This window comes from Salvia hispanica, chromosome 5 (assembly GCF_029641045.1).
Source record: "Salvia hispanica isolate PSC_SH4W2 chromosome 5, Shi_PSC_v1, whole genome shotgun sequence".
NCBI classification, from domain to species: Eukaryota; Viridiplantae; Streptophyta; class Magnoliopsida; order Lamiales; family Lamiaceae; genus Salvia; species Salvia hispanica.
The window spans coordinates 25738030-25755290 of NC_142696.1; the positions used below are offsets into that span (position 1 = coordinate 25738030).

Below are 17261 nucleotides of genomic sequence, written 5' to 3' on the forward strand. Positions count from 1 at the left end.
TTTGTGTGTAATGTTGTGACGTTTATTATAATATGTGTATTGCCTTGATATCATGAAAACTCTCAATATCTACAACACTTCTGTGAATTTCTGATATACATCATTTTAATTTTCAATTAAAGATATCATTATTTAAATTCTTACCATTATCAACATATAATGCCAAAATTTTAGTGAAATAAATGTACATCAACTATAGATCATCATTTCAGCTTTTTACCGATGAAAACCAGATTAATATAATTGAGAGAAGAAAACTATGCTTCTAATTGTAAAAGTGATTGAGAGAATGAATATCTTAGTCATGAAAGACAAGATATATAGAGTTACAGTACGTCTAATCGAATTCCTAGAATGCATAAAGCTTTTATAACAGTTGATTTACAATTATGGATAATTTTCTAGAATGCATAAAGCTTTTATAACAGTTGATTTACAATTATGGATAATAATGGTGCAACTATAGATATTGCTTCAGCTCTTCATTTTCTTTCAATTATTGACAAGTACAGACTCTTGATCTTTTATATCCTCATGCTTTTGAATTTCATCAACACTTGTGATCTTTTGATCCATTGAGCTTGTAACGCTAACATTTACCATGAAATTTGAATCTAGTGGAAAAATAGTAAGCATAAATCAAATTACGCCCAAATTAAATCCAATTAAGGTGCTACGTCGAAATATTCAAAACGGCATCGTCTCGTCTAGCGTAACATGTCAAAATGTCTAACTAGATCATCAAAAAATTCATAAAAATTCTAATTACAGACACAAAAAAAAAATCCACCTGCTTGGTATCATTTTGACGTGTTAACTTGTCACTTTAATTTTCCTAATTTTGCCATTCAAAATTGTCATAGGGCGTGACATGTAGCTAGGATTTAATTTTGTCTAAATTGTGTGCAATATGTTATACTATGTGTGTGTATGTGCACATAATGTGCATGGTATATTGTATGTATGCGGTGTGTATATTGTGTGTTCCAGAGGCAAATCCTAACACTGTTAGGGCATGGAGGCCATGGGATTCCCACCAATTTTAAGTTAGTAAGTATATTAATATTAATATACTAGTAGGGGGAGTGATCAATAGCTAACTCATCATTTAATTGCTAAACTACAACTAGTTTAAGGTCATAGAATTTTAGAAAACATGTGGTCTACAATTTGCCACGTGTAATTTTCGTTTTTATTAATTAAATCAAAAAAGATAAAAAAAACTCCAAATAAAGATTTTGGATGAAAATGTCAATATAGTGTTTCGAAAATATCAACACAATGCTTTGAGAATGTCAACACAGTGCTTTAAGAATGTTAACCCATTGCTTATATTGACATTCTACATGTATTATATTGACATATTTTATATAGTATGTTGACATTTCTGCTTGTACGAAAAAATTAAAAAATTTTGAATTTTTTTTTCAAATTTTGACGTCGGAACATATGCCATGTAGGATATCGTTGGAATCCTTATGAAATTATCTTTAATTTGATATATGTTATATGAATTTAAAGTTTTGGAATTTCTTTTAAAAGTTAGTTATAAATAAACCTATAGTTAATTGACATTAATATCTATATTGATATTTTTTGGAATTAATTATATGGCCTTATTGACGTTTTTCGTTGATTATACTGATATTTAGGGATTAATGATCTTTAATTTAAATATTTAATGACTATTACTTAGTTGTAGTTATCCATTAAGTTATGAGATAACAATATAACACTCCCCTACTAGTAGAACTACTATATATGTCTCGCATTTATATAAAGTAATTGTGGGGGACGTTCATGCATTAAGTTACGAGTTCATGCATTTATAAATTAACCTTTAGATCAAAATGTCACTTGTCAATAATTATTCATTCTTATTTCTTTTCTTTTTAATTCATAATTGAGTGTCACTTGTCCATATATTGCAATTTTGACACCACAATGTATGTGTTTGGCTTCATTACCTTCTTTTGCAATTTTGACCGGTATACATGTGAGGTTAATTGCGGGGAGGGGAGTGATCAATTGATAACTAATTAGCAATTTCAAATTAAGACTAAATCTTAGCTATTAGATTAGAAGATCTAGTGGTTAAAATAATGCTACGTGGATTATATTTCTAATTAAGAAAATTAATAAATAAAATTAGGGGTATTAATGTCAATTCTCTCTCATTTAAATCATCTTAAAACTTTAAATTTACGTAACTCTCTCGATTTAAATTATTTTTTCGCAAAAAATATATCAAATTAAAGATAATTTTATATGGATTCCAACGATATCTCAATTGCATATGTTCCGACGACGTTCGGATGATGAAATTTGATAGTATTTTTTATTTTAGTTTTCGTAAATGTTGATAACCAGATTTTTATCAACAAATACATAAAAAAATCTCAATAAAACCATGTAAAAATCTCAATAAATATTTGTTGATATTTTGTTATACTAATGTTGATATTCTTATATCATGAGAAATGTTCTGCTGCGCTTCTTAAATGAGCGACGGGTGAGCGACACTACCACGTCACCAATTTTCTTCCGTTTTTAACTCCCATTCACCCCTCTTTCTTCCTATTGATTTTATTTACTTAGCATTTTTTTTAGTTTTTCACTTTTCCTTTTTTCTCTATCTACTGCACTTTTCTTTCATTTCAATCAGTTTTAATTTAGTTTCTCTCTCGTAAATGATGAGTGATTGATTCTTCTTTTTTTCCTCCTGCTCTTTCTAATTTTTGCAGAATCTCTATTTCATTTTTTTTTGTCTCCGCTTGTTTTCTATATCAGACCACGCAAGATTTTGTCATTTCTCAATTCTAGATTTCTCTATCTCTATTTCCTTTAAAATAATTGAAGAGAAAATTGCAGAGAAAGAGAGAGGGGAGTTGAGATAATTGACAACTCACTTGAATAAAAAAAAATTGGAGTTGCCAATCGAGAAGACATGAATTGGGGAAGAAATTAATAGATTTTGGGAAAACAATAGAGTGTTGAGATTTGCAATGAGATGGAAAGAACTATAAAGAGTCGACAATAATCCATTTTTCAGAGAGATTATTTCGGATTCTTAGTTGCAAAACTAGAGGCAGAGTCGCCGAGGGAGGGAGAGAGGAGAGCGAGTGTGTAAAGAAAACGAAGAAGAAAATGATGAGAGACCGAAATTGAAGAGAGAGAGATAAAAGTATACAACTTAATTGGTGACGTGGCTGCGTCGCTCACCCGTAGCTTATTTTAGGAGTGCAGCGGAACATTTCTCCTTATATCATATTGTTGATATTTGTAATACACTATGTTGATATAAAAAAACGTTCACGAAAATTATCATATGATAACATAATGACGATATTACTCTTTTGTTGATATTTTATCTACTATTTATTGAGATTCGTAAGATTTAATCTCATCCACTCAATTTAAAATCTAAGGGTGGAGATTTGGTCTTGATTTTAGATTAGGATGCTATAAGTATTAGAATAGGACCCGGTTAATCATAATTAAATGTCACTTGACCATAATTTATGTTTATTGGTAATTTATCTTTACCTTAGAGCACTCCCAATGGGGGTGGCGAAAATCCGGCGAAAAATCGCCGAACATCGCCGGATTATCGCCGGCCGTTGTGGTGAATTCGGCGATAATTCGGCGATAAATCTACCGATTTATCGCCAACTCCCTTATTATCGCCGATTTATCGCCGAATCATCGCCGCCCACTGTGGGCGCGATTCGGCGATAAATCGGCGATAATTTTTTTTTTATATTTTTTTTTAAATCTTTATTTTTTAAATCTTTGTTTTTATGGTTTTTATTTGTAGTTTTTTTTAAATCTTTGTTTTTTAAATCTTTGTTTTTATGGTTTTTATTTGTAGTTTTTTTTAAATCTTTGTTTTTTAAATCTTTGTTTTTTAAATCTTTGTTTTTATGGTTTTTATTTGTAGTTTTTTTTAAATCTTTGTTTTTTAAATCTTTGTTTTTTATGGTTTTTATTTGTAGTTTTTTTTAAATATTTGTTTTTTATGGTTTTTATTTGTAGTTTATTTTTTCTCGTTGTATTATATTTTCCAATGATTAATACAACGATGAATTGTTCATTATAAATCTATTTATTAAACACATTTGTAGGGAAAATTAAACAATATTAAAAATGATGATGTAAAAATGAAATGTTGAGTTAGGGAGAAATAAGGGAGAAATAAGGGAGAAACCATTGGAGTAGTTGGCTAAAAGTTGGCTAAAAACTGGAGATAAATTTTGGTGCTGATGTGGCGCTGATGTGGCAGGAGTTAGGGAGAAATAAGGGAGAAATAAGGGAGACCATTGGGAGTGCTCTTATGCAATTTTATAACTTTTCTATTTACTACAAAATTTATGTGTTTTAATTCATAATTGTCCATAATTTATGTTTATGTTTATGTTTATATTTATCTTTATCTTTATCTTTATCTTATTCATACTTATTTCTTTTTCTATTTACACCACAATTGATGTGTGTTAATTCATAATCGAGCGTCACTTGTCCCTAATTTATGTTTATTGCAATTTTGACACCACGATTTATATGTTTGTCTCTTTACCTTAATTACTTTGCAATTTTGACCCGTACGTACACATGTGGGCGGTTAAATAATACTCCCTCCGTCCCGCTTTAGGAGTCCCGGTTGAGTCGGACACATGTTTTAAGAAAAAAGTGTTTGAGGGTGTAATAAATAAATATTATAGTGGATGTTGGGATAAACTCGTCGCCCCTTTTCAACGAGCAGTGTTAGGGTATCGGTCCGGCCGTCAGTTTTGTGGCCAACGACAACCGGCATGATATGGGCTACTACTTGGCGGATGGGATATACCCTTTGTGAAGACGATCAGATGCACAAATGATGACAGGAAGGCCTAATTTGCGGAACGACAGGAGTCGGCGCGCAAGGACGTGGAGCGCACATTTGGTGTGCTCCAGTCTCGATGGGCGGCAATTAGGGGTCCAACGCGATTGTGGCATGTCAACTGCATTGCTGATATAATGTATGCCTGCATTATCATACACAACATGATCGTCGAAGATGAAGGTGTACAACTGACTAATTGGGCCAATGACGATGAAGCCGGTCCAAGCCATGACGTGACCACCTCCAACGTACGAAGGGGGGTACCTCACGATGAAGCCGGCCGCCTCCAGGCACATGCCGACATGCGTCAAGTGGATACTCATATTCAACTCCAAAAGGATTTAATTGAAGAGTTGTGGGCATGAAAGACTGCACGACGATAGTGTTTTTCTTTATTATGTGATTTTTTTAATGAATGAACTTTTTTTACATGAAATTAATGAAATTTTCCCGTATATGTCTCGTAAATTTAATTCCGTAATTTATCGTAAATTTAATTCCGTAAATTTCGTTGTTTTTGAATTATTTTTATTGTGGCTAGCCTATTTGCTTAAAATGATGATGTGGCAAGTGGAATTTTAATGCTGATGACGTGGCAGGGAGAGAGAGTAGCTAGCCTGTGGCTAGCCTAAAGCCATTAGAGCATCTCCAATGCCGGCTAGCCGGTCGGCTAGCCGAACCATTGGAGCAGGCGAGCGAGAAATCGGCGAAATTTTCGGCGTGGGCTGGCCGATTGCGTGGCGCTGGCCGATGCGCTGGCCGCCATTGTGGCGGCCCGATCGGCCAACGATCGGCCAGCGCCGAATTTTGATTTTGATTTTTTTTAAAAAACCTCTATAAACGCTATTTTAGTTTCATTTTCATTTGCACCACTTGTTTTAACGAGTTTTCTCTCTCTCTAACTTTCTGTACAAGAGCATCATCGAGCGTGGATCACAACAACGAGTCCAGTCCAGCGACGAGTGGATCTCAGACTCCCACGGTACCCGTGGGATCTGGATGGGGCCAGATGGGCGGGCAGATGGGCCCAGGGTTTAACGTCCCTTGGAATCAGCTGATGGGGATGATGGCCGGAGCGCCAGGGGGTGGGAACATGCCGTGGGGTATGCCGAGCGGCGGACAGGCCAGCGGCGGGCAGGGGTGGGGAGGTATGCCCCCGATGCAGCAGCAAATGATGGGTATGCATCCCGGGATGCAGGAGTCACCGGGGGGGACACGGTCTATCGTCCCTCTTTGGATTTTTTGACGGCTTCGTCTCACACGTCGACCCCAGTGGAGACGCAGTTCACTGGCGATGACCTTTTGTCATTGCATGACATGGGGATCGATCTCGGCGATCCGGACACTCCCGTTCCAGCGGGGCGGGCCGCAGCGAAGAAGAAGAAGACGAGGGGGAAGGCCAAGGCGGTCAGCGAGTCGTCGCAGCCCGTTGTTGACGACACCCCCGGCCGGAGGAAGTGGACGGAGGATGAGTACGCCGGGGTGGCCAAGGGGTGGTTGGAGGTGTGCGACGATCCGTTGGTTGCGAACAACCAGGGGTCGTCAACATGTGGGCGAAGATTAGAGCTGCCTACAGGAGGCACTGGCCGCACGGGAAGGACTTCAGCGGGAGGAGGTCCGGAAGGGGTGGGAGCGCATCAGGGCCGCGGTCGGCCGTTTTTCGGTGTTGTACGCCAACGCCCTCCGTCAGCTCACTAGTGGGCAGAATGAGGAGGACGCCCGGAGGATAGCCGAGAGTCAGTTCCCCTTGGCGGGGAAGTACAAGGAGTTCCCTTCTGGGAGTGCTATGTGTTGTTGAAGGACGAAAAGTTCCGTGCGGGGTGCGACGCTGGGTGGCCGAAGAAGCAGAGGCTGAAATATACCGGCGACTACTGCGGCAGCAGCGGCGGATCCCACGACCTCCCCCCGGATGCTGAGGAGTTTCCATCCCCTCCTTCATTTGCTGGTCGCCCTCGCCCGGTTGGACAGAAGCGGGCGCAACGGGCTGCGAGGGGAGGATCCCCCCTATCGTCCCATGAGGTCCAGTCCGCCGCCCTCCCACCCGCCCCACTCGAGTACACTCTCTATTCGCGTAACAAAACGCCGGAGCAGATGTACAAGGTCTTCCAAGAATGGAAGAACGCCATTGACCCCACGGAGAAGATGTTTCTTCACTCGATGCTCGAGAGCATGCGGGTTGATTTGGATACCGCAAGGGCACAAATGGGGGTTCCGACGTGGGGTCAGATACCCCGGGTGGCGGCAGCGGCGGCGACGACGGCGGCGACGGTGACGAGGAGTAGAGAGTGGCGGGGCTCGTGTGTGGAAGCCTTTTTTTTAAAAAGAAATCATGTATTTTTTTTTTTAAATCTTTGTACTTTTTTTGAATGAAATGAATTAATTTTCCCGTATCTGTATCGTAAATTTAATCCGTAATTTAATCGTAATTTTAATTCTGTAAATATAGTATATTTTGAATTATTTTTATTGCGGCTGACCTATAGCTGACCTAAATCTGATGTGACAGGTGGATTTTTAGTGCTGCTGACGTGACAGAGAGAGAGAGTGGCTGTCCTATTTGCATTGGAGATACTCTTAGAGATGCTCTAATGAGAAAAGTGATGTGGCGTAATCCGAATAGTATGGTTTAATGGGAAAGGTGATATGGAATATTGATAATATAAGTAATTAATTTAAAAAACATATTAAAATCTGAAATTATAGAAATTATAGTAAAGATTAGTAGTATAATTTTTGAAAATAAAAATTAAAAGTTTAGAAACTTATTTGATAAAAGATATAAATTTAAATTTAATAACTAATTCGATACAAATTTTATAATTTAGTAATCATTTATAAAGTTAACCCCAATTAATTATTTATTGCGATATTATGATACTTTTCACCGGACTAATTTTATATTAAGTGCGTATAATAAAAGAGAAGTGATATTTTGTTCACAAAATTCCAAAAATAAGGAAACTAGCTGACGTTGTATTGGTTATGCAACAAATCTTTTCTTTAGTGGACCAGGTGTATCAGGATTGACTCACTTGACAAGTCTATCGATCTTGAAAATAATATGATAGTTGAGTTATAGTGAGTTATTTTATTTTTTAATCTCTGAAACAAAAAAAACAAATTGTTTCCCCACCTTAGAGGATCAACCATAGTGTGTGCAAATGATTGAGATTCAATGACTTGAGATACTTGTTCAGCTTCAGTCTCATTGTCCTGCTTGTTCACAAATAAACAAACATTAACAAGGCTAATAAATAAACATGTCATGCTGATTTGAGATGACTTACTCGATGGTTGACTTGCTCCATACATAGCTTATATACGTTCACATCCAAACCAATTGCTATATGATCCTCTGGAGTTGTCCATATAACATTATGCACCACCCCCACCTGCTACATGCATTATATATCACAAGTTGAAGTTATTCATTAGTATTTAGTACTGTGTTAAACAAAGATTTACTAGCAATTACCTTGTGCAATGCCCTGAAAGCACTAAACCTCAACACGGGCATGTGAGAAACACAAAGAATTCGGCGCATAACATCTATGGCATCTTTAATCTTAGTACTAAAACTTATGCCCACCACCCTTTCCAGTGACCGGAATCCTTCTATCGCCACCATTTCATCTTTATCATGGATACAAAGCAGTATGTATTTGTACATATCATTATCCTTAAAGACATCGCAAGCTCGTGCATCCTACATATCCTAATCTATATACATCAGCACTTGAGAGAATTTTTAGACTACCAACGACTCAACTACCTGAGTAATCCCCCGAGCCAGGATGCAAGGCCCCAACGGCGAAGAAGACCAAAAAGAATGCCCAGAAATATGACCTTTGAATTTGGATATATAACTCTGGTAAATCTGAGAGGTTCTCCTCGTAATGTACTGTTGACGACGTTCTTGTCCCATCTGCATGCTCTTGTAACATGTAAATCTATATACGAACTATATAGACATGAACATGAGCAACAAATGCAAGAATAGTGTGGAAACATATCCTTACCACAAATTCTAGATATATGGCATGGAACTGAGCTTGTTCTGCTTTATATTGTCTTGATATAGGGTATACATAGTGACTGAGTATGATGGCCATCCTTCGATCTCTCTATAAGAATATACAATTAAAACTATAAATACTTTAACCACTAGCTAGGTAATAATAGTACTTTGTAATTCCTCAAATATGATGTAATAATAATACCTTTACCAGATTGATTGCACACACAAGGGAAGCAATCCGAAGAGTAAGATAGTTGTAATTGGAATGAGCATAGTCGAGCAATTGCACAACTTCCTTTAAGGTTGTGTCATTTGTAATATGACGAAGCAAACGGATAGCATTTGCCCGATATGCAACATTGTCATTGTCGAAGTGGGCATCTTTAAGCAAACAACTAGTGACCAGAGGAACCTTATTACCAAAAAATAAAATAAAAAATTAGCCCCTAACTTGGTAGAAGAGAAACATGTAAATGCCAAGAGAGAGAGAGAGAGAAATGTGAACCTCATCTGCAATAGGGCAAAGATCCCTTGCAATTAGATGAAATATTCTTATCAAATGAACATCTTGGAAACGATACAGATTAACAGCAGAAGAAAGTATAACTGTGGCTTCACTCTACAAAACATATTACACTAGAAGTCAAATACTATCCAAATCCTAACACATGCCACTTTCTCACAAAAATATGAAAATTGAAAACCTCAACTTGGTTGGAATATCATGTGTATATAGATATGTAACACGGTCATATATAGTTCTCGAGTTTTATGAATCTCAATTGCTCAATAACAAAATGAAACTAACTCGAATACCAAAGTTGAGAGAGAGACCTTTGTAAATAATTCACCCTGATTGAGAAGATACAGAAGCTTTTTGATGATCTAAATCACACAGAAACCAAATTAATTGTACAATTTTAATTAAAAACTGTTGTCTATTATATTTAATTAGATAATTTAGAAAAAGTACATGCAAACATCTTGTTTTGTTAAAATATGGATCACCGAAACTCCTCACTTCAGTTAAAACAGCATGTTTCTCAATCAACACAAACCAAGAGCAATCTGGGAAAACATTAACAGATTCAAAAATTAGTATTTCTATTTTAATATAAAAACAAACTACATTGAAATCAAAACAATATATAGAATTATTCAACCTTTTTTCGTAGACTGATCATCGTCTCTCTTCACAAACGGCCACCACATTGTATTCAACTTATACCGACACTCTCAGAAAACAAGACCAAAAACTTACATACAAGTTGACGAACACAATGGGTCACTTTTCTCCTAGGGCGCGTCTGAAACTTTTGACCAAGGAAACATACGGTCAGGATTAAAGTAACAGAAAGTTTATTAATTAAGGAGCTACTATGTGCGCCAGACCTATTCCCTGAGTTAATTTTTGCCCTCAAAACAAGATGAGAGATCATTAAATTTTAGGTCATTAATTTTTAGTATAATTAAATTAGTATTTTATGTGTAATAACTAATAAGAGATCACTTAATAATAAAATACTTAATTGATTCTAATATAATACATTAATTTTTATTTAAAATTAAAATAGTATATGTAGTTTGGAATGAGCCCAAACATAAAAGTGCGAGTAATATGAGATAGAGAAAGTATGAAGCAAAACATTTGAAACTTCTAGATGCAGATGCTAAACTAAACGAAAAATAATCTTAAACCTGAAAATTTGAGAATGAAATTCAATATCTCTTGTTTACCAGTGAGATATAAACAACCGGTGCACGGTGGTGGCACGGCTGAGTCTGGACGAGAGGGTTGAAGATGTGAAGTTTATGCTTGAGTTTCTTTTATTATACTATCTGCTAGTATCAAATGTTTTAAAAAGAATTGGTCAGAAAATATGATTCCAAAAATTATGATTTCTGGAATTATGATTCATAGTATTAAATATATGATTTTTGAGAATATGATTACAAAAATTATGATTTCCAGGATTATGATTTTTAGTATCAGAAACATATTACTAATTTTGGAAACATATTTATAATGCGGGATATGATTATAATTTTTGATTTACTTTGAAAATAACTATTAATGTAAAAATATATTATAATTCCCCCTTCCTTTATAGTTGAGCCATTTTTCTTTGGCACAGAGTTCAAACAAAACCCCCAAAACCGTGTTTCCAAATACTGAAAGAGGTCTAGTTTGTGGTAGACAATTTGTGATAGTATTCCCTGTACATATTTGATATCTTGTGATTATCCTTAATTATACTATTTCCGTCTTGTACTCTTGCAAGTAGTTGTAGTGCTAAAAAACAGTGCATCACCTTGCATGCTTCAATCGAAGCCCGGATGAGGAAGTTATGGTCGTTTTACGAAAGTCGCGCAGTCCAAAAAGATACGTGTGGCCGAGTGAATTCGCAAGAAGTAAAACGCCCGACCGTGCGTTTTGGCATTTTGATGTTCGGATTCCAGGAAGTTCGCCTGACCGGGCGTTTTTGACGGAACAACTTTTAAACTTTTATTTTATGTTTTGTTTTTCTCTTCTTAAGTGTATATTATAAATACTCTTGCTAGAATATATTTTATGGCTTTGAACATTTTAAATAGAATAAAGACTGAATTGAGCCAAGAATTGCCCGATTCTACCAAATAAATAATGGTTAGACATAACATGTCATAATGCCGTCCTGGTGTGGTTGGACTTGGATATTTTCTCGGAGGGAGTACTATAAATAATTAAGTACTACTATTTTCAAATTTTTATTTACGTAGTTATAATTTCTCAATTAGTAGCAACTTTTTAGTTGTTTATCTAGTCAGAGTTGGTGAACGGACTCCATAAGTCACACTTATTAGTTACTCACATGGAAATTTGTAACATTCGATTTCTAAGAAATGCAAAGATAATAAAATTTGTTGAATTCATTTACCCATCCAAACAAAAAAAGACACATTCATTCTTTCTTTAGTAAAATTTCTTTTCCTAGTAACATTGATAAGCTATTTTTGCTACAAGATCTCTTCCTGTGATCTGCAACATCCTCTGCTAGTGTAGGGGGTAGTCCATAAGGCGCTCGTCTCGGTGGTGATGTCGCAGCTGCCATGCCTGCACGTGTTCAGACTCGTACTCAATCCTATGTTTAATCAATCTCGTGACACGAAAGCAAAAAAGAAGCCAGCATTACCTTTCGGAAAGGAAACATGGCGGCTCTCCAGCAATGAAACCTCGAGTGCTCCTTTGATCTGGTAATACACGTGATAGTGAAGCACGAGATGTAATAGAAAAAAAATACGAGGATTATTGTGCACGAGAGGGCATACCGCTGTTTACATCCCGGCTGATCTGGAAACGAGGCATTGGGAGCACTGGCTTCAATGCTCAGTGCGTTTCCCTCACTGCTCCGGATGGTCTTGAACATCTCCTTTCTATGGCAAAACGAGCACAAAACCTGAGAGGTACACTCAGAGGAGCATGTCTCCACGTACCTATCCCTCGTTCTGTCAGTCGTGGGAGTTGAACCAGAGTTGCTTGAACCATTGGCACCGGACTCTGACATAAAAAGCACTCTCCGTGAACAGTTGAGCAAGCTGAAGCATGGCTTCTTCAACTTCCCATTCCTGCTCGAGCCATCACGAGCCAAGTTTATCCTGAGCTCCACGTTGTAGCCCAGTATAAGTTGCAACGCCCCAGCAATCTCCTTCCATGACTTCTCAGCCCTGGATGCGTAGTCAGGGTGATCAAACTCGAGTTCTACCACTGCAATCCTTGCTGCACGATCAAGAACACGAGAGCTTGAGCAAAACAAGCTGGACACATGAGGCAAGAATGGAGGTGGTTTACCTTGGGAGAGACGAATAGAGGCCAAGTTCCCGTGTTTGAGGAGGAACTTCTTGAGAGAGCTGGACGCGCACATCCCAGATGATCGTATCCAGACCAGATCAAGAGTCTCACGGTCATACTTTGTGTCTGTGTTTGCAGACTCAGTGTCACCACAAGCACAAGCAACGGAGCGCTTGAAACTGTCGCCCGTTGATGATGAGCTCAGGAAACCGCCATCTGCAAAGTTCAAGTTAGCCATGGTTTTGTATATACCGAATAAATGAGGCTCGTTTTCTTTTTGGATCGCTCCACCAGTGGGCCAAATACTACTTCAAACATAGAGTGTCCAAAAGTAATGAGCCACATTTGGTTGGGCTAAGAGAGTATGTCATTCCAAATCATTATAATCGATCCTCACCTTGTGGGAGTAATGACTGTGTGCTTAGCCGTGGATCGATCCCCTCGTTTGAAGCTACAGAGCTCAGCTGGAGAAGAGCCACAGTCAGCCATGTCATCTGGTTGTTCGACTTCCTCAACTGCTTCTCAGTTTGTGACAGTATTTTTAGGGCGTGGCTGAGCTGTCGTGTGTCATCTTCAGCTGCATGAAAAAAGATTGCTCAGCGCAACGAAGCAAAATCACAAGAATCAGATAACTCATGAAGTTGATGAGGGGGATGAATGTACTATACAGTCTGAATTCCCTAAATCCAAATAAAAAGTTCACAATAATCACAGGAAAGTTAAATGCGTACAATTATCTGATCCGAAAAGCCTCCTTCTCGTCTCTGAAACTCCATCAGAGGGGCACTTTCCAGCAAGAATGTCCATGATGAGGCTTGCCAGCTGCGATGTAAGCTGCAACGGATCTATCCTCGACCCCATTAGCTCTCTGGCCTTTCTAACTGTGTTTGAGGCATCAGACGACATTGCCAGATACAGCAAATCGAGCAGTTCATCATGAGAAACGACTCCATTCTGCAGCAACGAGCAATAAATTAGACTAAAGATCCCAATAGTGCTAAGTGAATAATGAATGATTACCACTTACTACTTCATGAACCAATGAAACGGTTATCTTCTTGCCGAGCAAGCTCAGTTGATCAAGCATCATCTCTGCATCACGCAACAAACCATTTGATTTAGCTGCTACGAAGTGCAAAGCATCCTGGTCAAAATCAAGACCTTCTTGAACACATATCTTCCCCAACTTGGTGGTGATATCAACTTCCTTCACCCTCTGAAAATGGTACTTTTGGGACTTCGTTAGGGCAGCACGCGGGAGCTTATCAAGATTAGGTGTGACCAATATGAAGACAACGTGTCGAGGAATCTCCTCAAGGCCATTCAGTATAGCTGCCCACGTCTCATGCTGCAACAAATGGCACTCGTCAATGATATAAACCTTAAACCGCGAGAAAACAGGAGGGCTACGAGCATTCTTCATGATAAACCTACACCTCTCCATTTTGTTGATTCTCACAGAATCGACTTCCTTTACATCGGTGCTCCTGCCCGAAAAGAACAAACCACATTCCTTGCACATGCCGCATGGTCTTGTAGTCGCAACAGAGAGGCAATTCAGTGCAGCAGCGAAGATCCTTGAACCTGATGTTTTCCCAGTTCCACGTGGCCCGTGGAAGAGGTACAGGGAAGCTATCCGCCTTTTAGAAACAACATCCGATAGAGAGGTAGCCACTGTGCTTTGCCCTATCAATTCACCAAATGATTTAGGCATGAACTTTTGGCAGAGGCTTCTTGGACTTTCCACATATGGACTAACCCCTTCACAATTATGCCTGGAGTCGATGCTCTCTACTGTTGCATCCTCTGATAAAAGAGGCTGTTCCTCGACATCAGAAAGAAGGCTAGGTCCTCTAAGTTTCCTACCTCTTGACAAACAACTACTTATACCACATCCTTGATGGAAAGACTCCATGAAACCAGCATCTTCACCTTCATACAGCGACATTCCATGGCTTGCTCGTTCATTTTGAGCGTCACCAAGAGACAAACATGGACTGGCTTCACTACTTAGACCATCGAACTCTGGATGCCACTTACTAAGCTGCTTCTTGACTTGCCTCAATTCTTCATCGGGTTCATCACATGAAGCACCACCTTCATCGGGTTCATTACACTTGAAATTAAAATATCTATCACCATAATCTTTGCAGTATCTTTCTCTCAACACCTTGTTGTCACAGGCTGCATCCACCTCGTCAGCACACAACGAGTTCCAGTGTGCAGAGCCTTTGTTTCCAACCATGGCTCCTAAATCTTGTGGCGGCATCAGCCTTGACATACAGTTTCTTGAACCATTATACAGCTTGTGTTCATCCATACCATGCTCCTCACCCCTAACCAAAGTCGAGTTTCTTAATCTTATGCCATCATCATCACCCTCATTCACTCTATGGCAACTGTTTTCAACTCCAATAGTGATTGTATCATTTGAATATGCCTCCCAATTCACATTATCAACTAAGCCATTCAACTTACTCGTGGAGTTCGTGGATGGATCCCGAAGAGACCTCACTCTCCTTAGGGCTATCAACGTTCTGGATAAAGGGACATCGACAGAACGCCGCCTCCCATCCATCCCTCAGAGTAAAAGAATAGGCACTAAAGCAGACTCACTGACATGTGCTAGTGTAAGGGAATTGCAATGTCAACCTGAAAATCACCAATACTATTGCATTCAGATAGTGACATTCTCAGCATAAGTTAAACCTTAATCTTTCTTGAACATGAAGAAAAGATGAATAACAAGATTCTCCAGCTAAATAGTAAACTAGTCAAAGATATATACTACAAGCTTCAATAGTTCAAGACCTATGATTTTGACTGTGTGTACACAAATAAAAAAGAAGCTAACTGGAAGGGAGGCAAACCAATTTAATTAGAAAGCAACATACACTGTGTACAGCAGAATGCACCACTTTATTTTTCTCACCACATCAAATGCTGGAAACCACATTGGTCACCATTTCTACCTGAAGCACACAAGAGAAGAAAAGATAATTCAATCACAAACAAAGAGAAAATAAGCGTGAATATAAAAACTTGAAAAATCTATGAGAATACTATTAAAATCCCACCTACAAATCTAGACTTCTCACGTTTAAATAATGAAATCTTGAAATTTGAAAAGGCAGAACATAAACAAATGGAATACAAATATTGCCAACATACTTCACAATATATGAAACTCAATACACCATTAAAAACAAGCAAAAGGGGACAAAAATTTGAAAAAAAATGCATGAAAAAACACACAAAACCTGTGGATTGAAGAAGAAGCTATTACTAAGTTGTCTGCTTTCCATTGAAACTCACCACAAGAAGAAAAAATTCAAACGAAAAACCGAGAATTTCGGAAGACCCACTAGCCAAGATTACATCTTTTTCCCATACAAGATGATTCCCACAAAAGTAAACGAAAAAGATTGAATTTTTTTAACTAATGAGCTGTACTCTGCACATAAATACAAGTATACATTATATGTACATCCCCTTAACTGTTTAATTACAGAGGTCAAGAAGAATTCACGTTCTTGGGGGTGGTGGTGAGGGGCAATGCAGTAAATGTCATTAATGACTAAGGGTGAAATGCACGCCATTTCATTGAATAATACCAAAATTATTCTTTATTTATTTTTCTCACTCGAGATACTAACAACTCTGCAGGGATTTTCAGACAAGGTTTAAATTTTTAGTATTTTATTTCTTGCAGATACTCATGTCTGTTTGCTGTTTCATTCTTTATCTGCAATTGTTGCAGAGTTCTTAATTTTTTCTGACGATTATAGCCTTATTTGGCAAAATCCCTCTTTTGCTTAGAGGGGTATTCTTGGAATTTGATGCTATTACATTCTTTTTGTTTGCACGTACAGGTGGAGGTGGTGTAGTTGGGGAGGAGGAAAGTCTCTCATGAATAAAATGCAATGAATATTTAAAGCTAATTTCCCTAATTAGGTTGGGGATAAATGAAAAGGTTTGACTATATTTTGAAAGGATGAATTTGAGATAATTACTTATATTCTCAATACTTAAATGGCCTTTTTTTGTTTGAAATAATTAGATTCTTTGTCGTAGAAAGTGAAGATTGTGGCTTTTTAGGTGTTTAATAAGTTTATCCTGATTACATTATGTGTAGATGACTAGTAATGCTAGAGTTGTAGGTTTATTAGCCTAAATCATCAATTTCGAGTTGAATATGTAGAAAGATGTCACTTTATAGGTATTGATTAAGTTAAGCATCTAATAATAATAATAATAATAATAATAATAATAATAATAATAATAATAATAATAATAATAGTGATGATGATGATGATGATGATAAAATAAGTAAATTGGTCAATTGACGAAGACAGCTAGGACTCATTTGCATATGAGTCGAGATATTGCAATTAACGGGTAAACATTATTTGATGTTTGACATGTAGATTATGATATGGATAACACTTAAAATGAAGTGCTAGTAAAATGACAAGATAAAATCCGATGTATCTATGTATTTTTTTTATTTAGAAGCTTAAAATTTTAAATAT

The 17261-nt window shown here is 37.5% G+C and overlaps 2 protein-coding genes across 5 annotated transcripts; both read right to left on the reverse strand.

The window, feature by feature from the left end:
* Positions 1-7910: 7910 nt before the first annotated feature.
* LOC148926540 (coatomer subunit gamma-like) lies at positions 7911-10112 on the reverse strand. Its single transcript, XM_089059163.1, has 11 exons — positions 10064-10112; positions 9874-9968; positions 9735-9785; positions 9406-9519; positions 9103-9312; positions 8902-9006; positions 8652-8807; positions 8358-8561; positions 8170-8274; positions 8016-8095; positions 7911-7923 (listed from the first exon to the last, which is right to left on the reverse strand). The coding sequence occupies exons 1-11, from the start codon at positions 10110-10112 to the stop codon at positions 7911-7913; spliced, it is 1182 nt and encodes a 393-aa protein (XP_088915289.1).
* A 1661-nt stretch (positions 10113-11773) lies between these two features.
* Positions 11774-16412, reverse strand: LOC125187389 (protein STICHEL-like 2). Of its 4 annotated transcripts, XM_048083972.2 has the most exons (9): positions 15990-16215; positions 15624-15701; positions 13757-15381; positions 13461-13683; positions 13127-13306; positions 12730-12945; positions 12210-12657; positions 12074-12131; positions 11774-11994 (listed from the first exon to the last, which is right to left on the reverse strand). In XM_048083972.2, the coding sequence occupies exons 3-9, from the start codon at positions 15305-15307 to the stop codon at positions 11935-11937; spliced, it is 2736 nt and encodes a 911-aa protein (XP_047939929.2). In that variant the 5' UTR covers positions 15308-15381; positions 15624-15701; positions 15990-16215; the 3' UTR covers positions 11774-11934. The 4 variants fall into 4 exon arrangements, with proteins under 4 accessions (XP_047939929.2, XP_088914287.1, XP_088914286.1 ...); XM_089058161.1 differs by lacking the exon at positions 15990-16215 and adding an exon at positions 16228-16412 and having other exon boundaries at positions 12074-12657; XM_089058160.1 differs by having other exon boundaries at positions 12074-12657; positions 16045-16215.
* Between the last annotated feature and the right edge of the window lie 849 nt (positions 16413-17261).